At 46.5% G+C, this 22,287-nt stretch overlaps 2 protein-coding genes across 4 annotated transcripts in view; one reads left to right on the top strand and one right to left on the bottom strand.

The window, feature by feature from the left end:
- Window positions 1-4,256: 4,256 nt before the first annotated feature.
- Window positions 4,257-18,933, top strand: LOC111148465 (proteasome 26S subunit, ATPase 1). The gene is made up of 11 exons (XM_022505024.1): window positions 4,257-4,292; window positions 8,467-8,520; window positions 9,262-9,358; window positions 11,309-11,433; window positions 11,664-11,849; window positions 11,997-12,125; window positions 12,941-13,037; window positions 15,778-15,967; window positions 16,450-16,601; window positions 17,447-17,601; window positions 18,580-18,933. The coding sequence occupies exons 1-11, from the start codon at window positions 4,290-4,292 to the stop codon at window positions 18,712-18,714; spliced, it is 1,323 nt and encodes a 440-aa protein (XP_022360732.1). The 5' UTR covers window positions 4,257-4,289; the 3' UTR covers window positions 18,715-18,933.
- Window positions 18,934-18,994: 61 nt separating this feature from the next.
- The window catches only part of LOC111148464 (NRDE-2, necessary for RNA interference, domain containing), a 50,094-nt gene continuing 46,801 nt past the window's right edge, over window positions 18,995-22,287 (bottom strand). For 2 of the 3 annotated variants that reach the window (XM_022505022.1, XM_022505023.1), the window contains exons 13-14: window positions 21,155-21,226; window positions 18,995-20,681 (exon numbers count right to left, since the gene is read on the bottom strand). In XM_022505022.1, the coding sequence (XP_022360730.1) occupies window positions 20,556-20,681; window positions 21,155-21,226 (198 nt within the window). In that variant the 3' untranslated portion in view covers window positions 18,995-20,555. The remainder of the gene's footprint in view (window positions 20,682-21,154; window positions 21,227-22,287) is intronic. The other variant, XR_002640700.1, reaches the window with a different exon arrangement.

Here is a 22,287-nt window from a genome sequence, read left to right as displayed (position 1 = left end):
AGAAACTGAGAAGGCGAGTGAATTTCATGACTGGGTAACAGATCCTTTCGTACATGCCATGTTTTCTTTGCAACCGCCTGGAAGAAAGACTGAATACAAGTTACCACTAATAATCGCTTTTGCTAATGGGTCATTATATGATCTTTGGTATATGACACAAAAGGACTTAGAAGACTTGAGTGACATTTTCGTTACTAAATTTTTTCTTGTCCCATTTATGTGAACAAGAGTTCTCAGCCCAAACACCTACAGAAATGACAGATAAGAAATAGGATTGATGAGGGAACCCTCCCTCGTTCTATCAATGTCATCGTCATCCACGGACAGACGATGTCAGGGGAGGCATGCCTGTCTGCTCCGTTCAACCAAAACTTCAGGAGCTCCTAATGTGTGCCCAGCTTGAAGACCTCTGGAGCCGCTTCCAACGCTGAAGGCTGTGATTCTCGGGTCGGACCCCTGCCTGATCAGGGTCACTGCATCGGCCAGCGCCCAGCCAGGACATCAGACACCACTCCAAGCACTTGCAACAGAGACTTAATGCAGGTCTGAGAAGCTGACACAGAGCAGGAGGCAGCTTGGAGATTCACAGCAATGGGAAGTCCCTGTCTCCCCTGGGGTGGATGGACAAAGGGAGGTTTGAGACCCCAGGCCTGTCACTCTGTGGGAGCTGGAGCCATGTTTGTCCTGACCAGTGAGCACCAGAGCCACAGTGGCTATGCGGCTGCTAACCCAAGCACGGAGGCCGAAAGGCAGGGAGAAATGCTCCTGCTTCCTCCATCTCCCACCTCCATTTTCTCATCAGAGCTGCTCATTAACCTAACCCACCGACACAGTGGCCTGAAGAGGGCAAGCAATGGATCAGAGGTACCATTATTATCCTCTTGAACATATGGGGAAACTGAGGCAGAGAACGGGAGGTGACACGCCAGTGTCCGAATAGCTGGTGTGTTCGGCAGAGTAAGGATTCTGAAAGATGTTCATGTCCTAATCTCTGTAAACTGTGAGTATGGTAGGTTACAGGATAAGGGGGACTAAGGTCACAGATGGAATTACGGGTACCAGTCAATTGACTTAAAGATAGGGAGATTAGGTTAGATTATCTGGGTGGACCTCATGTGATTGCCAGAGTCCTTAAAAGTGAAAGAGGGAGGGGGTACCTGGGTGGCTCAGTCAGTAGAGTGTCCTATTCTTGATTTCAGCTCAGATCATGATCTCAGGGTCTTGGGATCAAGCCCCACCTGGGACTCCAGGCTCAGCATGGAGTTTGCTTGTCCCTCTCCCTCTTCTTCGCCTAGCCCACCCCGATCTCCCTCTTTCAATAAATAAATTAATTTTTAAAAAGTGAAAGAGGGAGGCAGAAGTGGAGTCAGAGAGAGATGTGAGGACAGAAACAAGGCCAATGTTGCTAGCTTTAAGACGGAGAAGGACTACAAGCCAGGGACTGTAGGTGACCTCTTAAAGCTGGAAAAGGCAAGAGAATGGATTCTTCCTAGAGTTTTCAGAAAAGACTACACTAAATTTGTGGTCATTTCTTACAACAGCACTAGAAAACCAAGACAGCAGTAAGTGATGGAGCCTAAATTCAGACCCGAAAGTTCTGATCCCCAAATCTGCGGCTCTCCTCCCTATCCGGTTACATTGCTTCTACTCTAATCCCTCCCTGAGCCTCCATTGGTAGTTATATGTCTGTTTTTCACTTCACCACATGGTGTCTCCAGTCTCCATCCCCAGCAGCTCTCACCTCAGGGCCTTTGCACTGGCTGTTCCCTCTGCCTGGAAAGTTTTTCCTCTAGATATCTGAATAGCTTACTCTCTAATTCCTTGAGTCTTTGTTCAGATATCATTCTATTTAAAGTCAGAAGTACCTACCACATTGCTGCACAATCTCTATTCTTCCTCCCTAATTAATTTTCCCCAAAGCATTTATCATCACGTAGCATGCTTATTAACTTGTTTATTGTAAAAGTCATTAGGAAAAGGATTTCTGTCTGTTCGCCACAGTATCCTCAGACCCTGGAGGAGAGCCTGGCACATGGTGTGCTCAGAAGTTACTTGCTGAATGAATTGTGAGATGGGATGATGAGGTAGGAACTAGGTAGTGATGGGAAGAGAGGTGAGATGATGAAACATGACAGAGTCAAAGCAGCAAGACCTGACCACTGAGCTGGCTGGGGCTGGGACAGGGGGAAGGGGAGGCTTCTGGCCTAGGTCTCTGAATGGTGTCATTAGCCAGGATAGAACACAGGAAGGGTGAGCAGGTCCTAGAGGAAGATGCTAAGTTTGATTTGGGATAACTTGTAGGGCATCAATGCATGTGTGTGTTTGTGGGTGTACAGAGATAAAGAAAAGGGAATAGATATATACACATACTCAAATACAAGTAAAAGTATAAATACATATGCAACTATATACACTGTGAAATTCAATATTGTGTTTAAATTCCTGGATATTCTAAACACAGCCTAGTCTATTTATAAAATATTATTTCTACATGTAAGCAAGACAAAAGTAACTAATATGACTCTTCACAATTTTCTGAGGGATTTGGCCATTCCATATGACCTTCCCAGGTCCACCCTTTTTTTCTAGGGCGAAAGGATATTCCCTGATTGGGCCCAGTTCTTCTGCCCCTTTTCTGCGATAAATCCAAAAAATTGGTAAACCATAGCTGAAACTAAGGAGAGTAGAGAAGTTTAGTTCATCTACATAATGAGTAGCTAAGAGGAAGCAGGAAGGAGATGGAAAGGTTGTTTGGAGAACTTGGTGCTTGAGGAGGTTGGAAGCTGCAAAAGTAGGGGTTGCAAAGCTGGCTGTCAATGGGGTGGAGAGTATTGACAGGGCCAGTGACAGGGAGAAAAGAGATGAATGCGTTTGTCGTGCATTAAGGCCCTTCTCAATGCAGGTCCTTCAGAATTTTGGTTTTCTTCCATATTGATTATCAGCCTGTGTTTGTTTGAATGTGACACCACCTCAGGAACTCTCCACTTCTTCAGGTATCCACAGTTGGCTTAGACATTCCATCCAGCTCTGGCATTTCTCTCAGCATTCGTGAGGGAGAGCTGTCCTGCCCGCCACCTGTCATACCATTTCATGTATCATGTAGACCCCACATTTGCTAGTGGAGGTCAACAGCATCAAGTCTTTCTATAATAGTATTTTATTTTATTTAGATTTTATTTATTTGACAGACAGAGATCACAAGTAGGCAAAGAGGCAGGCAGAGAGAGAGGAAGGGAAGCAGGCTCCCTACTGAGCAGACAGCCCGCCGTGGAGCTCGATCCCAGGACCCTGGTATCATGACCTGAGCCGAAGGCAGAGGCTTAACCCACTGAGCCACCCAGGCGCCCCTATAACAGTATTTTAATGATGATGAACAAGAAGAGTAATTTCCCATATTTTGTACCTGTTGGATACAAATGAGTAGTGAAATATTTTAATTTAAATTTTAATTAATCTAATTTAATAATTTAAATTTAATTTTTTAAATTATTAAAACTTTTAAAATATTAAATCTTAATTTAATAAAATTTTAATTTAATAATTTTGTGAATTAGTTAAATACTTTTTGCATTTCACAACTAAAACCCCTAGATTAATTAGGAGTAGGGAATTCATCTCTCCAGTTCAGCAACATGCAGCATTTCGAGTACCTGTTATAGAAGTTTCCAGAGGCTAAAGGGATGCTTGCCATCTTTCTAATGTCCTGGTGGATGTAGTAAGTGATGAACTTTACCAACTAGGTGCAAGATTAGTTATTTTGAGACAACATTTGGCGTCATCACAAGTCACAAATCATCAAAGGAAAAAAGAAAACATCTAGTTAACTCATTAGACAAGGAAATACTCTCAGATGCTCACGTTTATTCCAGAGACCAAATTATAGCTTAAATGTTGGTCCAAAAGTAATTGTCAACTTTGTAGTTTCAAATCCCATTCCAGTTCTTGGAACAGTAAGTGAAGTTCTCAGTTATGATTTTTGCATATTTTAAATACTTTATACTTTCACAATTGTCTTAGCTCTTTTTAAGTCTAGGTCCTTGTCTCTAATTGTTGACAATAGACGAATAACTTCTACTTAATTTTTTTTTCCAAGTGAGATATTCACAAGGTTCACATTTTGCTTGTAAGTTCTATCGGTACCCCACCGACAGGAGCCCTGGGAGCGAGACTCCCGCAAAGAGGGATTTGGTTCCCGTCGGCTTCCGTAGCGTCCCTCGGCAACTTCCGCTTCTGGCGGCCGCCTTGGAGGATGCACTTCCGGCAGCGGTGGTTCGAGCGGCCGAAGCAAGATGGTGAGTGACTAAGGGTTTCAGCTGGTGGTCGCGGCGCGACAGGGTCGGAGCGGCCCGAGACGGGAGGACGAGGCGGCTGCCCGAGGCACTCGGTCCGCCCGCTCTCCTGCCCACCGACCGGGTCTTCTCGCGGGACGAAGGCACTTGGAGACAGTGCTTGGGTCCGCCACGGCTCGGGGCGGACGAGAGGGCTCGGCTCCGACGAGAGGGCTCGGCGCTAAGGGTCCCCCGGGCTGACCGGTGGGGCGGCAGAGCGGGTTAGGGCGCCCGGCTTTGCACCTCCGCCGACCTGGCCCTGCTGACCGGCGCGGGGAGTTTCTCCCGAAGCACCTGGGGCGAGTGCTTTGGGAGCCGCTCAGGTGAAGGGCTGCGCGACTGGAGGAGAGGGAGGGATTCGTTCCAGCTGCGGAGGGGAGAGTGCAGTCATGGAGGAGCGCTCGGAGTGGGGGCATTTGGAGGAAGCGTTGAACACTGACGCTTTTGTGACAGGTGGAGCTCGGAGGGGACGCTCCTGTGGTGCGTTAAGAATAATAAAAACAGCATTTATTCGTTAGTCCACCAAACTGGTATTCATTGAGCATCTGCAAATTGGGGGAGGGGGGCGGCAGGCTCTGCTCTAGGCACTGAGCGCACAAGGGGTGAGTGTAACTGGTGAAGTCTCTGTCTAAATGGAACTTACATTCTAGACAAGGCCGACAAAAAAAAAAAAAAAAAACGAGAAAGAGACATGTAATATGACGTGGAGCGGGATAGAGATGAGTGGGATGGCCATTGGTGGGAGCGGTGGCTGTCAGCAAAAGTTCCTCCGAGGAGGTGACATTTGAGCAGCAGAAGCCTAAGCAGAATGAGAGAGTAGCCCACGCAAACGTCTGAGGGAAACGTGGTCCGGGCGGAAGGGATAGTAAGCGCAAAGGGCCGGAGGGAGGTGGGAATGTGTTGAGCCTGTATCCTGAACATCAGAAACGCCTGAGCACATAGTGGGATAGGTCTCATAAGGACTCTGGGGTACTGTTCTAAGCATGTGCCAGGTACTTTTCCAGCATTATTACTGAAGTATAGCTGACACGCAGCGTTACGTTAGTTTCAGGTGGACAACACAGTGACTGGACAAGTCTGTACTATGCCGTGCTCCCAAGGGTAGCTACCATCTGACACTCTTCAGTGCTATCACAGTATTATTGGCGATATTCCCTGTATGTGCTGTACCTTTGTACCTTTTATCCCGTGACTTATACATTTTATACCTGGAAGCCTGCACCTTCCACTCCCCTTCACCCGTTTTGCCCATCCCCCACCCCCTTTTGTCTGGTGGCCACCAGTTCTCTGCGTTCATGGGTCTGTTTCTGCTTTTTTTATGTTTTTGATCCCACATATAAGTGAAATCATATGGTATTTGTCTTTCTCCATCTAATTTCAATTAGCTTAATACCCTCTGTGTCCATTAATGTAACAAACGGTGAGATCTGTTTTTTCTTTTTAAGATTTTATTTATTTATTTATTTATTTATTTATTTATTTATTTATTTGACAGAGAGAGGGAGATCACAAGTAGGCAGAGAGGCAGGCAGAGGGAGAGAGGGAAGCAGGCTCCCCACTGAGCAGAGAGGCTGATGCAGAGCTCGATCCCAGAACCCTGAGATCATGACCTGAGCCAAAGGCAAAGCCTTAATCCACTGAGCCATCTAGGTGCCTTGAGATCTACTTTTTTTTTTTTTTAATGGCTGAGTAATATCCATGTGTTGGTGTGCTGGTGTGCATTTACACACATCTTTATCCTTTCATTGTATCAATGGACACTTACGTTGCTTCCGTATCTTGGCTACTCTAAATAGTGCTGCAATAAACACAAGGGTATTTTCCAGCATTTTCTTATTCTCACAGCAGTCCCTGTAGTAATTATTATCTTCACTTTACCAAAGAGGAAACTGAGACACAGTAAGTGGCTTTGCTATAACACAAACCTGTTAGTGTTTTCTAGAGGACATGTAGTAGAGAAACACAGATACTGGGGTCCAGTACACCTGAGTGTTTCCCAGCCACATCTCTGACAAGCTCTGTGGTAATGGGCAAGTCACTTAACATCTCTGGGCCTTGGTTTCCTTATCCATAAACTAGAGGTAATGATAGTTCCAACATCATGGTGTCTCTAAGAATTAAATGAGATGATATTCTGAGAATGTACACTGTTTACCATACAGTAAGGCCTTAATAATGGGTATATTTCTTATTGTTATTGGAGACTGAGAAATATCATGTAAAATGCCCCACACCTGAATAAGTTTGGGACCCTTTCAGGAAAATGTCCTCCTGTGGGGCCAGACTTGCAGGATCACCAGTGAGGTAGATGAATGTGGGAAGGGTCAGTCGAAGCCAGTTTGGCAAGGGCCAGGTATGCCACTGTAAAAAGTTTGGTTGTTACACCATAAATGCTAGGGAACAGTTGAAGGTTTTTGAGCAGAATGAAAGGAACAGCTCTTTGTTTTAGACGGTAACAGCTGGATTGGTGAGGAGAGAAACTGTCATGGGAATCTCAGTTGGGAGGCTGGCTAGAGTACAGAGATGGAGGGGCGCCTGGGTGGCTCAATGGGTTAAAGCCTCTGCCTTTGGCTGGGGTCATGGTCCCAGGGTTCTGGGATCGAGCCCCGCATCAGGCTCTCTGTTTGGCAGGGAGCCTGCTTCCTCCTCTCTCTCTCTCTGCTTGTCTCTCTGCCTACTTGTGATCTCTGTCTGTCAAATAAATAAATAAAATCTTTAAAAAAAAAAAAAACAGAGATGGGATCAACAAGAGAGGGTGATGAACTAAACCAGATGGGTTTCAGAACCCAGATTTTGTAACCAGATTGATAATTAAAATCCTGATCCTAACATTTCTTTTTCACCAATAATGTCGTATTGCTAGTAGTTACTTTGAGTCATGCACATGGGGAGTGGTTTATGTGCATTACCTCATTTTCAGTAACAGGAGCTAGTATCATCCCCACTTTCCAGTTAAGGGCACCAAGGCTCAGGGAGGTGACCTGACTTACCTGAGGTCACATAGCCTATTAGTGCTAGAGTCAGAATTGAAACCTGGATGCATCTAACTCCATAGCCCATGTTCTTAGGCTTGTTACAGTTCCTCATCTAGAAAATGGGAATAATGAACCTATCTTGGACGATGGTTTGAAATTAATGAGATAGTGAAGGAAAATGTCTAGTATAGACTTAATCACATAGTAGGAAACCCACAAACATTAGCTGCCCTGACCAACAGCAGATTTCTTTAGGAGGTAGAAGTAAGTGTTAAAGGCCTATTATTTGGGGCGCCTATTGCAATATAACTAATTCTGTTAACCAAAATTTCTTAGAGCCCTTAAATAACTTCAGAACAAAGCACAAAATTTTAAGAGTCCTGCATGCAGGGAAATACATTTCACCCTAACTCTTTTAGGTAACCATGATGTATTTAGAGGTGCTTATGTGGAAGTAGTTTGAGGGGAGAGGGTCCTTCTATTCAAGTAAGTTCATTATTACTTAAAATGCCATTATTTTTGAGATACTGTTCTGTGTTAAGCATTGCCCTGTAACTGAGTGGTCTGTTTTAAAGTCCAGAATCCCATGAACTTATTAATACACTGAATTCTTGATACCTTAAAGTGATTCAGCTTTTCAGGTTGGCAAGAAAGACCTGCCCAAGAGCCCCAGGCTTTAGAGATGGGAGGTATATAAGTTGCTACTGAAAGGAAAACCTCCTGGGTCTCGGTGTGATCTTAGTAAGGAGTAAGTGATTGATAAATGATTGTTGACTAGGCAAAATGATGGCCTGATTTCATGAAATATACTCAGTCAAGTAGTTTTATAATAAAGAATGTTAAACTCTCTATTTTCCCCTCAAAAAGGGGGCGGTCTTAGAATCCCAGCCTCATCGTGATACAGAAGTTACATGAGTTTCTTAATAGAATTGTCCTTGATGTAAGATGTAGTCAGTTGCAAGGTGCAACTAACAGCTTTTCAGGAAAAAAAAAAAGAAATTCTACCGTGCTAAATGTATGTGTTGACTACAGGGTGTACACCTGAAGTTCAGAAATGTTAAAATGAGGGGCAAGTCTTGGTGTCTTAGAATCACAGGAAAATAAAAAGGATGTTCTTTTGAAGTGATCATGTCTGAATATATACTTCTGATTTCTTTTTTCAGGGTCAGAGTCAGAGTGGTGGTCATGGCCCTGGAGGTGGCAAGAAGGATGACAAGGTAAATAAGCCAGATAGGTCTGTGATACAGGTAGATCATGGAACATATCCTTGATCTCAGCTGAGAAGTTCTTTGGGGATTCATGACTTTGAAAATGCAAAATAAGTGATCCTGTAGTTATTACCCACCTGGCCTACAGATTCCGTGCCCTCTTCCATGTTTTAGAGAAGATTATTGACCTGTCAAGTAAGTAGTTATGCATTAATGGTTTTTAAGTGTATACTATAACATTACACAGTTTAAATTGCCTGTAATTTTAGTGTTTAATATCTTCAGATGTGAAGAATTGTCTCAAATTATTTCAGCCCAAACTTCTGGCATATAATTCTGAATTCTGACCTTTAGTCCTTACTGAATAACCCATCACTGTGTATTATAAAAAGAAAGATGAATTATGTTCACCAATTAAAATTGCATGAATGTAATACCTAGTTTGTTTTTTAAAGATTTTAGTTACTTGAGGGAGAGAACAGAGGGAGAGAAAGAGAGAGAAACACTCCCCACTGAGCACGGAGCCCGATGTGGGGCTCTGTCTTATGATCCTGAGCCAAAACCAAGAGTCAGATGCTTAACTGACTGAGCCACCCAACTAGCTTTATTTTTAAAAGGACAGTTTTTAATAGCATTCTGAAAGATAAGGAAAATTACAGCCACTAGAAATAGATGATGGTACAAAAGAAAGAAGCTTGTGTTTTGATATGATTTGTGTGGTTTTTGTTTTTCCTGTTCTAAAAATTCAAGGACAAGAAAAAGAAATATGAACCTCCTGTACCAACTCGGGTGGGGAAAAAGAAGAAGAAAACAAAGGGACCAGATGCTGCCAGCAAGCTGCCACTGGGTAATGACATAGTCCCTCCTTGCTGTCTCTTGATTCCACTGAGAACCGTCTGTGTGTGTGTACTTTAGGGGTCTGAATCTGGAGGCAGGAAATGGAGCTGAAGCTCTAGTTCTTATGTGTGGCAGAGTTGTGTACAAACAGTGTACAGCTGTGTCTCACTTTAAGAAACTCCACTAATTTCCTTTATTGTAGCTCCTCTAATGTATGAAAAGTGTAGTTTTGGGTTAGAAAACTCAGGTTGAGCTTGAATAACTTAGAAACATGTTTTGTTCTTGAAGAAATGGAATGCCAACATGTTGGAATTCACATCTTGTGATGCATGAACAAACTGTTTCAGTGACGGTACTGAACATAGACTAAGCTTCGGACCAGGGGACCTGACGCAGGCCGCCTCTCCATTCTCAGCCCCTACCGTTCTCCTTGCTTGTTGTTCACATAGCCCTGCCTTGTGTTCTTTGACTCCTACGCACATTAGAACTTTTTTTTTTTTTTTTTTGAGAGAGAGAGCGAGAGCGCGCGCACGTGCACAGGTGGGGATGTGGAAGCAGGGTGGCGCGGAGCAGAGGAACAGAGAGAGAGAGAATCAGACAGGCTCCATGCCCACTGCAGAGCCCAATGTGGGGCTTGGTCTCATGACCCTGAGATGACCTGAGCCAAAATCAAGAGTTGGATGCTTAAGCGATTGAGCCACTCCAGGTAACCCACACATTAGGACTTTTGTCTTTTGCTTAAAAATATTCTTCCCTTGGGGCACCTGGTTGGTTCATTCGGTTAAGCATCCAACTCTTGATTTCAGGTCAGGTCATGATCTCAGGGTCATGGGATCAAGCCCCATGTTGGGCTCTGCGCTCAGCAGGGAGTCTGTTTCCTCTCTTTCCCTCTGCCCTTCTTCTCCCTCTTCCCCCTCCCCTATGCTCTCTCTCTAAAAATAAATAAATCTTTAAAAAAATGTTCTTCCTCCAGTCTTTCCCAAGGCTGGCTCCTTCTTACACTGCGGTTCACATACCTCCCCTACCCCCATCTAAACAAGTCTCTTCCTGCTTAGATGAAATAATTTTTAAAATATTGCTTGGTTAAGAATTAAGGGAGCCAGACAGTGAAAAACATGCCATTAGTCTACCATAATGAATCAATATGGTATTGGTAAAGAACAGATCATCAGATGGCCAGAAGAGCATAGGAGTCCAAAAACAGTCAAGTTACATGGATAATGATTATATGGTAAAGGTGACTGAGTTCTGTGGGGAGAGAGTGAGTTGTTTAACAGAATGGCTGGCATCTTTATTTGCTATTGAGAGAAAATTAAATTAGACCCCCTCGCTTTTTGCCAGATGGATTATAGATACGAAAATAACTACATAAATGAAAAATCAGGAATATATTTAACCTTAGGGAAGGAGAGACATCTTGAAGAAACCCAGAAACCACAAAAGAAAAAGTTGACATTTTTGTCTATATATGCTAGAATCCTATGTAGCATGAGACTTTAAGCCAAAAGAAACAACGCAAAAGAATATGGAAAAAATGCTTGCCACATATGTTGATATCACTAATATTTCACAGTTCTTCTGGGGGGGGATTCCTTAGCTCGCCTGCAGCAATGTATTCTGACTGGACAGCACGCGTACCTATTTTTATAAACACAGATGGGGAATAAAAAACCAAAGTAAATGATCTTTGAGGTTGTTGAGTTCTTTCTTCTTGAGTTCATGTAGCAGATGTCATTCAGACCTCATCCCTGTTTTTACCTGCTTGCTTACAACTGCCAAAGTCCCTTTTCCTTTAGCATCTAGGCACCTGCTTACTTAGGGTCACCGGAACTTGAATTTTCCAGCCTGTTCAACAAAAATAAGCTTATTTTAAGTCTTAACACTTTTTCCTTAAGAATGAACTTAATTAATTGCTAACTTCAAGCTCCAAATAGAATAAAACTTTTCTTTGTAATTACAGTGACACCCCATACTCAGTGCCGGTTAAAATTATTGAAGTTAGAGAGAATTAAAGACTATCTTCTCATGGAGGAAGAATTCATTAGAAATCAGGAACAAATGAAGCCTTTAGAAGAAAAGCAAGAGGTAATTCAGAACTTACTATAACTTTTGTTTTACAAATTAAGTGTTTTGGTACTAACTAGAATTCAGTGAATAAATGAAATTCAAGTAGTTGACCCATTTAGACTGGCTGCCTTTTAAAAGCATCACCTGCTTTGTAAATGTAGTAAAATTTAGTAAATCTAGTAAAACTATCAGCCTTGTCTGCTTTTTAGGTCTAATCTGCTTTTCCTTCATGGCGTACTCTTACACAGGAGGAAAGGTCTAAGGTGGATGACCTGAGAGGGACCCCAATGTCAGTAGGAACCTTAGAAGAGATCATTGATGACAATCACGCCATCGTGTCTACATCTGTGGGCTCCGAACACTACGTCAGCATTCTTTCCTTTGTAGACAAGGACCTGCTGGAACCGGGCTGCTCCGTCCTGCTCAACCACAAGGCAAGTTGATGGTCTCTAAGCCCCTAGGAGTGCTTTCTCCTTCCTCTCAGATCTGTCCATTGGTGCTGCTCTGTGGTCGGCTTTGCTTTGCTGTGAGTGGATTATGTGAACCTCACATTTCTGCATTAACTTAATGTTCTCACTCAGGTGCATGCCGTCATAGGGGTGCTTATGGATGACACAGATCCCTTGGTCACAGTGATGAAGGTAGAAAAGGCGCCCCAGGAAACCTATGCTGATATTGGGGGGTTGGACAACCAAATCCAGGAAATTAAGGTAAGTCTAAGAATCACCTCTGGGTTTCTAGATTTTAGATTTATTTACCTCATTTAGGATAGAGTTATTGTGCATGTTTTGTGTTTTCCTTAGTGATCAAACCAGTGTGACTCAAAGCTTGCCAGTTGTGGAGTAATTTATTTGTTAATCCTGAGTTAGGTAATAGGAACAACAAGTTGTGTGATTGTTCCTGCGGCAGCTGCAGCTTCATCCTTCTTACATGCAATGTGCCACGGTTATCTGGGTGGATACCTAATGGTTCCATTTGTGTTGACTTCAGCTGTGGCTGTCTGGAAACCTCCAGTGATGTGTGGGGTAGTGTGAGTGGGGTGAAGGGAGATGGTCGTTCAGGTTGGCTGGGAGCCAGCCATATCATCTGCAGGGGGGTCGTGTAGAGCTGTCACCAGTCACAGCCGGTGACCTCGGAGATGGCTGGGAAGTAGCCATTATGTTCACTGGTATAACAGGAATCAGAAAATCTTGCCAGAAAATCTCGTCTATGGTTTAATTGAAAACAGTGTATTTTCACTTTAAGTTCCTTTTGCTCTGGAAGAGCTTGAATGTTGCTCCAGGTTGACTCCTATGAGAAAGTGAGAGGGAAACTGGATGCAGTAGGAAGGGGAACTCAGTGAGGACGGGTGTCGTCTTCCATCTGTCCCTGCTGCTAGACAAAAGTCGGGCACACTGTCTCTAACAAGACTAAGTGACATTTTAGCTTATTGTTGAAAGTGAGATATATCCCGAATGCCAGTTCGTGGATCTGGTAATTTCAGTGAGAAAACATTTCATTTTTGCCAAGTATTTGTTTTCTGTAGGAATCTGTGGAGCTTCCTCTCACTCATCCTGAGTATTATGAAGAGATGGGTATAAAGCCCCCGAAGGGGGTCATTCTGTATGGTCCACCCGGCACAGGTATGTATGCTCTGGATTTGACACTTCAGGGCACTGAGCTAATCTCTTGAGCTGTAGCATTAGTTTGTTATAATTATTTAATTCTTGAGTAAGGATGCCACAACTCCTTAGTTTGAAACAAGGTTTTCTAAACATTTTGTACATTTTCTGGGTAAATATGGAAATATACATATTACATAAAAGTATTTTTATCTGTATAGTTGATGCTAAAAAACTGAATTACCTTAGACTTAAAATTGTAGACTTAACAGATTTAATGTATTAAAAACAACAGTAGGAATTGCAACAAAAATAAGCACGGTAGGGAAACCCTCCCCCTCCAAAAATGCCTGCTCAGTGTGAATGCGTTTACAGTTTCTTAGAACTCCTCTCTGCACTCAAATATATTAGATTTATGTGCTATAAAACATGAAACTTTAAAGTATTCATAAGAGTAATGTGAATCTGTTAAAAAGAGTTTATAAGGGACGCCTGGGTGGCTCAGTGGGTTAAAGCCTCTGTCTTCGGCTCAGGTCATTATCTCAGGGTGCTGGGATGGAGCCCTGCATCAGGCTCTCTGCTCAGCGGGGAGCCTGCTTCCCCCTCTCTCTGCCTGCCTCTCTGCCTACTTGTGATCACTGTCTGTCAAATAAAGAAATAAAATCTTTTTTAAAAAAGTTTATAAAACAAAATAAACTGGGATGCTTAAGCTTGGCTGTACGTTGGAATCACCCTGGAGCTTTAAAAAATACTGATGGTCCCATCCCTGAAAATTCTGACCTGTTCATCTGGAGTGTGGCCAGGTATCAGAGCCATGGTGGGAAACCACAGATTTAAAAGCTGTTCTGTGCGGTTCAGATTGGGTTCACTCTCTGGTCCACTGTACTGAGTGAAGAGAATATTGGATGACTAGATGCGTATACAGATATGTATGTAGTTCATTATGCAACTAGCTGGCCTAAGTTGTACAGTCCAGGAATTAGCAATTCACTGCTGTGGAAGTTGCAGAGGAAGCACAGTTCTTTGAAGGGGTCACTGAGGGCTGCCCACAGTGGAGGAACCGGAGGAACTGAGCTCAGAGGCATGGAACTGTTGTAGCTCATCATCTTACAGCACAGGAAACTCAGGCGGGTGACTAGCCCAGGGCCGCGGAAGCCCTGGGAGTTGAGCAGGTGGCGGGGCTGGAGCTGGAAGGCAGGCCGCCTGACCTGCAGCTGTGGGCTGCCTTCGGTGCATGTGCACTGCCAGGGGCTGATGTGAGGGGCTGGGCTGGAGCACAGGGTGGCAGGCCATCAGGAGGGGAAGAGCCTGGCTTGGTTATACCGCTGGCCACCGAAGGGACCCAGCAGCTGGCCGAGGCTATCTCTGGAGGGTCAGAGGCCATCTGCTTAGGTGGTCATTTTTGTCTTCCATTCACCATCCTTCACTGGTACTCTCAGGGAGAAGTCCATGCTTCTAAGCCCTCACACCTGCCCCTCTGCCTGTCTGGCCAAAAAGACATTGTCACCACGTCTTATTCTCAAGCTTAGTGCCTTGTCCCCCTTCCCACTTGAACTAAGTCTGTGTCACTTACCGGCAGCCTCCCCCTGCCCCTCTGCAGGCCTAAGCTTAGTGCTTTACTGACTCAGCCTCTAGCTGCCAGTGTCCTGACACCATGGCTTGGCCCTGTGCCCATGTCCTCACCATCAAAGGGGCCAAGTGGTCTTCCAGCCCTAAAGTTCACAGGGTGGCTGCCACAGCTATTGTTTTTGACCTGAAATAGAAATATCAAGGAACGGGACACCTGGGTGGCTCAGTCGGTTAAGCCGCTGCCTTTGACTCAGGTCATGATCCCAAGGTCCTGGGATCAAGTCCCGAGTCGGGCTCCTAGCTTGGCAGGGAACCTGCTTCTCTCTCCACCTCTGCCTGCTTGTGTGCTCACTCGCTCTCTGACAAATAAATAAAATCTTTAAAAAAAAAAAAAAATCAAGGAATGGAGAATTGGAAATGTTTGAGATTGTCCCTGAGAGGAACGATCCTCACAAGGGAATACCAGAGACTGAGAAGTCTCTAGAGCTTTTAGCAGTTCTCTGTCATGGGCTTCCCCGGGAGCTGGTCCTATCTCAGCTGAGCCCCGGGCAGGCCTACCCAGCACAGCCCCAGGGATTGCAGGCCTGGTGCTCCAGGTCAGGTTCCTTAGGTCAGACCTAGGGTTCGCAGGCCATTTCTCATCACGAATAGTTTTATAGGAGTTGAGTTTGGATCTCTAACCGTGGTTGCATGAGTTAGGTTAATAATCTATACACCTTTGAATAACCCAGTAAAATGTACTTTCTGACACTGTAATGAAGAATGAGGAAGATAGTTAAAAATAATCAAAACATTATTTAGGTTTTTCTCAATTTCCTCTTACCTGCCTCGGAGAGCAGAATGTTAAGACCCTGGAATGGGGGCATACCTTTTAGGGATCTGCCTATTTCTTTTTTTTTTTCTTTTAAAGATTTTACTTATTTATTTGACAGAGAGAGATCACAAGTAGGCAGAGAGGCAGAGAGAGAGAGAGGGAAGCAGACCCCCCGCCGAGCAGAGAGCCCAATGAGGGACTCGATCCCAGGACTCTGGGATCATGACCTGAGCCGAAGGCAGCGGCTTAACCCACAGAGCCACCCAGGCACCCCAGGATCTACCCATTTCTAATGCCCATTTAAGTGACAAGAGTTTTTAAGTTAAAATAGCAATTAAGGGTTTTTTTTTCCTTTCTTTCTTTTTGAATCTAAAATAGGTAAAACCTTATTAGCCAAAGCAGTAGCAAACCAAACCTCAGCCACTTTCTTGAGAGTGGTTGGCTCGGAACTTATTCAGAAGTACCTAGGTGACGGGCCCAAACTCGTTCGGGAATTGTTTCGAGTTGCAGAAGAACACGCACCATCCATTGTGTTTATTGATGAAATTGATGCCATTGGAACAAAAAGGTACATTTCTCTCTTTGTCTTGAGCAGAGATAAAAGCCCCAGAGCTCTTCTCTGAGAAAGATCATTGTGTACTCTCCGGATGGCCTGCCCGTGGGTTTGCCACAGTTCCTACCGTCCCATGGTACTCTGGATGCTTTAGGCTCTGCTTTCCCAGGTGCCAGGTAACAATCACGCAGGAGTTGTGACTGCCTGGAGATTAGTCCGGAGCAGTGTCCCGAGCATCTGCTCGGAGCCAAGCATCATCTGGACTTCAGGCACACAGCCACTGTATGCAAGCCTCTGCCCTCGAGGAGCTCCCGGTCGGGTTGGCAGCTCAGATAGCAAACATGGAGACTGAATTAATGATACAATGTCAGGCATGAAAACTTCTACAATTTAAACAACATGATGGGAGGGTGTGATTTTGTTGCTAGAATTGAGGGCGTCTGAGTTATCCTTCAGCACATCAGTTAGGTTTTCACGCCTTCTCTTCTTTTTCAAAGGTATGACTCAAATTCTGGTGGTGAGAGAGAAATTCAGCGAACAATGCTGGAGCTGCTGAACCAGTTGGATGGATTTGATTCAAGGGGTGACGTGAAAGTTATCATGGCCACAAACCGAATAGAGACGTTGGATCCAGCTCTTATCAGACCAGGTCAGTTTGCTTGTTCTACCAGGGACAGCTGTCGTGTCTGTGTATGACCGTGTTTTTAAGTGCATGGGCAGGGGATTTAAGAACAATGTGTTATCAGGGCACCTGGGTGGCTCAGTGGTTTGAGCCTCTGCCTTCAGCTCAGGTGATAGTCTCAGGGTCCCGGGATGAGGCCCTGCGTCAGGCTCTCTGCTCAGCAGGGAGCCTGCTTCTCCCTGGTACCCCCCCCCACCGGCCTCTCTGCCTACTTGTGATCTCTCTGTCAAATAAATAAAACCTTTAAAAGAAAAATAATATGTATCAAGGCAAACACGTGACTGAAATGCAGAGTAACTTACTAAAGACCGCATCCCCTGAGGTCGTGGTTAAGGAAGGATGTGATGCAGTGAGTGTAGCCCTTTTAATTCTAATCATAAATTGTGATCTTTTCTTTCCCATAATGGATATTCTTTTTTCTGAAGGAATAATTCATATGTTAACTCAGGTTCATTTTTTTACATTCAGGTGGCACCAGGCTGCAGCAGTGGCTAATTTGTTTATGCTTTTGTAATGTTTTTAACACAATCTGTCCTTTTTCACTACATAGGCCATTCAGGAGCCCTTCCTTTATTTCTAAGGGTTCCCCAGCAGAGCCGATCTCTTTCAGATTGGATGAATTCAAATGCTGACATTTATGACTACAAGAGGGATGTTCACCTTTCGGGATTTGGACACCCACCCCCACACACACACAGGGTGCTGTCTGACTGAAATTGTGTGAGTGAGGACACGGGCTCAGACTCTTCCTGAGCTGGAACCACACCTGGGGGCTGCGCAGCGCTGTGACTGGAAACCTTTTCTACCCACAGGTCGCATTGACAGGAAGATTGAGTTCCCCCTGCCCGATGAGAAGACTAAGAAGCGCATCTTTCAAATCCACACAAGCAGGATGACGCTGGCCGATGATGTGACCTTGGACGACTTGATCATGGCTAAAGATGACCTCTCGGGTGCTGATATCAAGGTGAGAACCTGGGCTGGGTCGTACCTCTCAGTTTCATGGGGCGGGGGTGGGGGGGAGGCTGGCAGCATCAGATCTGGGTCCAGCCTGCTCTTTAGGTGAGAACCTGGGTCTTTGTCAGGTTTAAGTACCATGGTCAGGGCAGGACAGCACACGTGGGGCCTTTTCACACTGCTGCCTGCACCGAGCTGCGTATCCTTGGTCTCTAAAGAACTAGGTGAGTGTCTGTGTTGGTGAATAAAAAGCTCTTTTTTTTTTTTAAAAGCTCTTTTTAAAATGGAAATTATTTTAAAATTTTGTACCAACTTTGTATTTTGAAAAATTTGAAGTCTTCAGAAAAGTTGCAGCAGTAGTAAGTACTGGTGTACCCACCACCTTGATTTATCTAGTGTTACCGTTTTACTGTTGTGCTTTATCTTTTGTTCACAAATACACTTTCTTTTCTGCTGAACCATCTGAAATATCCTGAGGGCCGTAACCGGATAAAAACGTCAATGCCAGGATTGTTTCTGTCACATCATGTTGAATGGGTTTTTGTTTTGCTTTTGGCAAATGATGACTGAGGAAATAAATCACAGTAAATGCTGTCCTGAGACAGCTAGCCAGAATACGTGATACGTGTTCCCTTCTGACTGTGGGTAAATGAACTGGATGGATGCTCTGTTGCCGCTAGTGTCCTGGTGTAATTGCATCTGGTGCCCAGGAAGGAACGTGGCTCCTGTATCGAGTGGAGCAGAGAACTTCCCCATCGGGCCACCCTGCTAGTTAGAACCCGAGCCAGGCCTCCTCCTCAAAGCCACCTCAGATCCTGAGAAAGTAATTAGAATGTGTAAAACATTGAAAAGATCTACTCTTTTCCCAAACAGTTTAAGCAGTTTCTTTAGTCTAAGGGTCTTACACCCGATTTCAGAGTAGCTCCTGAATCGACAGAGCACAAGTAAAAAGTATTTCCCTTTCTGAACATACTGTTCGTTCTTACAGGCAATCTGTACAGAAGCTGGTCTGATGGCCTTGAGAGAACGCAGAATGAAAGTAACAAATGAAGACTTCAAGAAATCTAAAGAAAATGTTCTTTATAAAAAACAAGAAGGCACCCCTGAGGGACTATATCTCTAGCAGACCACAGCTGCCTTCAAGGAAGTGGTCGGGGTTGTTCTGACCCCTTGAAGGGATGAGGTTGGGGAAGTTGCCCAGAGGAACCCATGTTCCAGTTGATCTTTCTTACTAGCAAAACCTCCTTGTGTACTTTTTTGAGCGTGTAGGATGCCCCCCAGGCTGCCTTCACCTGTTGGTCCCGTGCAGTGCTCTGTCTCCAATAAAGCGTGCTCCTTCTCACACTCGTTTCTGGAACCTCCACACCCGGCACTCAGCAGCAATACGCAGGGGGACCTGGGCAGTAGGGGGGCTTTCAGCACCTCTGGCCCTGCCTCACGTGCCCAGAGCTAGTGGCAGAGCTGGACAGCAGCTAGTGGGAGGGCGTGACACAGAGCCAGTGGTCTCTGCAGTGGAAGAGTGTGGCTGTGGCTTTGGAAGGAAACCGCTTTCTGTATTGGAAGGTCTGTGGAGCCTGCGGGTTTCTCAGCACTCAGGCAGGAAAGCAGCCGTGGTGTTCCTACTAGGAATCTCCACAGGCCTGGGCTGACGTCTGCCGCTCGCCACCCAGGTCATCCCTCGTTCTTAGGTTCGGAAACCTCATCTCTCTCTAGGATGCACAAAACCGTATCAAAGCTTCCCCTTCCCTGTCTTGCCCTTCTCTCCTTTCAGAGCAGGTCCATATCCAAACGCGTGTGTCCAAGCCCGGCAAGGCAAGTGTCCACTTGGCTGGCTGGCCAGCCACCTTCCTCAGGGGCTCTGACTTGTCACCCTTCTTTTCCAGCTCTTTCTAGCCCAAATTTCTGTTCTACAACACTGGTTTTTCTGGATAGGATGACAAGGAATGACAACTTCAGCAATTCTAGGCATCAGGGTTTTGATTTTTTTAAGAGCAGGGGCTCAGAGAAGATAAAGCAGTTTCCTCCCAGTTCAATATTAACAGTTAATAACTGCGGGCATGTCCCTTGCAGAAGAAAGTGGTCTGAACGTAGAGATGTCCATTTCATTCCATTCCTAATCCTCAGACACCTACTGGCCTCTGTCTGCACCCGGATGAAGGCTGCCACGACCCTCTCGCGGGCAGGGGCAGGGGGTGGTCTGGTAGGAAGCCGCAGGCTCCATTCCGCACTCCGCTCGCATGGCTGCCCGTGCGCTTCCTGCAGTAGGGGTTCCTTCCACGCTTGCGTGCTCGTAAGTCTCCAGGGGTCCCATTCAAGTGCAGCCGGACTCAGAAGGGCTGAGGTGGGCCCGCAAGGCTGCGTCTCTGCCAGGCGCCCAGGTGGTGCTGCTGGTCCACAGCTGGGAGGCGTCAAGAAGAGCTTAGGGACCCTGAGGAACTTAATGCACTTGATACAGGCCAGAACACTGAGTTTTAAATGACTCCACTGATTGGCCTGAAGAGAAGGGCAAAATCTGCTCTCCTGCTAACCGGCCTGGGGAAGAGGTTCTAGAGTCACCAGACCTTTCCTGTCATGACTACAAGACCCAGAAACCCTGGCAGGACCCCCAAGAATGCCAACCAACGGGGCGCACGTGTTGGGGGGGGGGGGCTGGGCAGGGAGCAGAGGAAGAGCACAAACTCGCACACGCCAACCACGAGAGGTTTCCTTATCACTAGGCGTGATTCGTATCTACATATTCACACATGTAATGTGTAAAAAACAGCTTCTGTGTCATTTTGCACATCCAAAAAAATGTGCAAGAGATAAGAAACCGATGACCCAGGTACAAAGTACTAAGAAAGCTAGACTTCAAAAGCAGAGCTCCTGGAACACACGCACCCAGGCGTCCCCAGTCTCATGCATCCCAGCTCCGGCAGGGCAGGCAACGAGGCCTAGAAGGCAGGGCCCGTTCCCTCCTGGTCTCTAGTCCTCCAGCAGAAGCGCCAGCTCCTCCAGGGGCAGGCGCACCCGGAGCTCCTTCTCCGTCATCAGGTCCAGGACCTCCTGCATCTCTTCGGGGAAGTGCTCCACGGCATCCAGGTACAGCGCCTAGGGCAGGAGTCCCACGCTAGCCAGCCTGCCCTCCCCGTCGCCATCTGGACTTGGCGGCGCCTGGGTACCGGGTTCCAGAAGGACACGGAACTCACAAAGTTGGGGCTGGAAGTAAGTGGACCTGAGCGAGGCCTTCTTTCTCTAAAGTGGGGCAAGACTTGGTGGACGGGACAGTCCCCATATGCCTCCTGACTGGGCTCGGCAAGACAGCCTTGGGCCACGGGGCCCCACGCTGAGCACCTGGGCTGAACCCCGCCAGATGATGGAAACCCCTGCCTGCAGCCAGGCTCCGGTGAAACACCAGCCCCAGCACAGGGCGTGCACACGTGCCCCTCAGCCAAGCCTCCACTGGGGACAGGATCCCTATGACGTGGTCCAGGATGTGCCCTGTCCCTAGGGATGCGGATGGGTGGGCCCCGAGGCTGGAAGGGCACAGGGCATGTGCAGGTCTCATGGTCTCTGGGACTTACCTTTGCCCAAGGACAATTCTGAAGTGCTTTGTAGAACACGCCTTTGCTCCTTTCTTTGTTTCCCAAGGAAACCTGAGGCAGAGAGGAGAATTACAAAAAGGATTAACTGAGGCAGAGAGCCTAAGGCCACAGAAACCACCCTGTCCTGATCTGCATGGGGGCTCAGCAGTGGCCAGCCAGCCCATGGAGGGGGGCAGCTGGAACTGTCACGGCGGCTGCTGGGCAGGGGTCCAGGTGCCACAGGGCACACTCGGGGCCACTGCTGTGTGATGTTTCCCCTGCACCGATGGACCCAGAGGAGACTGGGCCCTCTGACTTCTGACCAGTCTACCTCCTCCTCCACTGGGGACCACGGTGTCTTGTGTCAGAACAGTGCCTAGAGCGAGGCCGTGTGTGTGAGACGAGGCTGATGACTTTACACACACACAATGTCTGCCGTAACACTTGCCGTTTTCTAAAACCTTAGAGGAATGAGACAACCAGCATCACCGAGTCCGCACCTAACTAATAAAAATAAACTCCTGGTCAGGAATTTCAGTCTGACAGCCTGCAAGCACTCAGCATGTTCTCTTTCCAGGTGTAAAATCCTGAGTCCAGCCCCTAGACACATGCTCCAGTTTCCAGTGGGCATGGAAAGAACACACATGTCCCCACCATCCCCTTCCCTGGGCGTGTCCCGGTCCCAGGAAGGGATCTGTCGCTCAGTAGCTCCTCGAAGGCACCACAGCCCCGAAGGGCCGTTCCCCTGGCCGGCGGGCACCAGCCAGGCTCATGGAGCTCAAGTCTGTTCCTGGGCTTTCTCCCCACCCACCTCCTCCAGGCTCCCATTCCTAAAGGGAGAGCCTTCTAGGTGCCACTGGCTCTTCCTACCAGGCGGCCGGTGCATGGCCTCTGGCACAGGACTGACTCGCAGAACCTGGGGGACGCATCTCGAGACTGTGGCTCAGGCTCTCTGTCTGCCGGGGACGGCTGCCCTTCCTTTTCAGTTCCCTCAGGTTAACCCTCGCAGAAACAGACTAATGGGCCACAGCCAGCACCTGGGACAACAGGCCTTCGCCAACCCCAGAGCCAGCCGCCCAGCCCAGGGACTCCTGCCTTCCCTCCCAAAGCTGGACTTCTCTGAATTCACACGC

Source organism: Enhydra lutris, unplaced genomic scaffold (genome assembly GCF_002288905.1).
Source record: "Enhydra lutris kenyoni isolate GAN:26980312 unplaced genomic scaffold, ASM228890v2 scaffoldscaffold20, whole genome shotgun sequence".
Classification (NCBI taxonomy): Eukaryota; Metazoa; Chordata; class Mammalia; order Carnivora; family Mustelidae; genus Enhydra; species Enhydra lutris.
The sequence above is the reverse complement of the archived record's forward strand: the minus strand, read 5'-3'. Positions and strand labels throughout refer to the sequence as shown.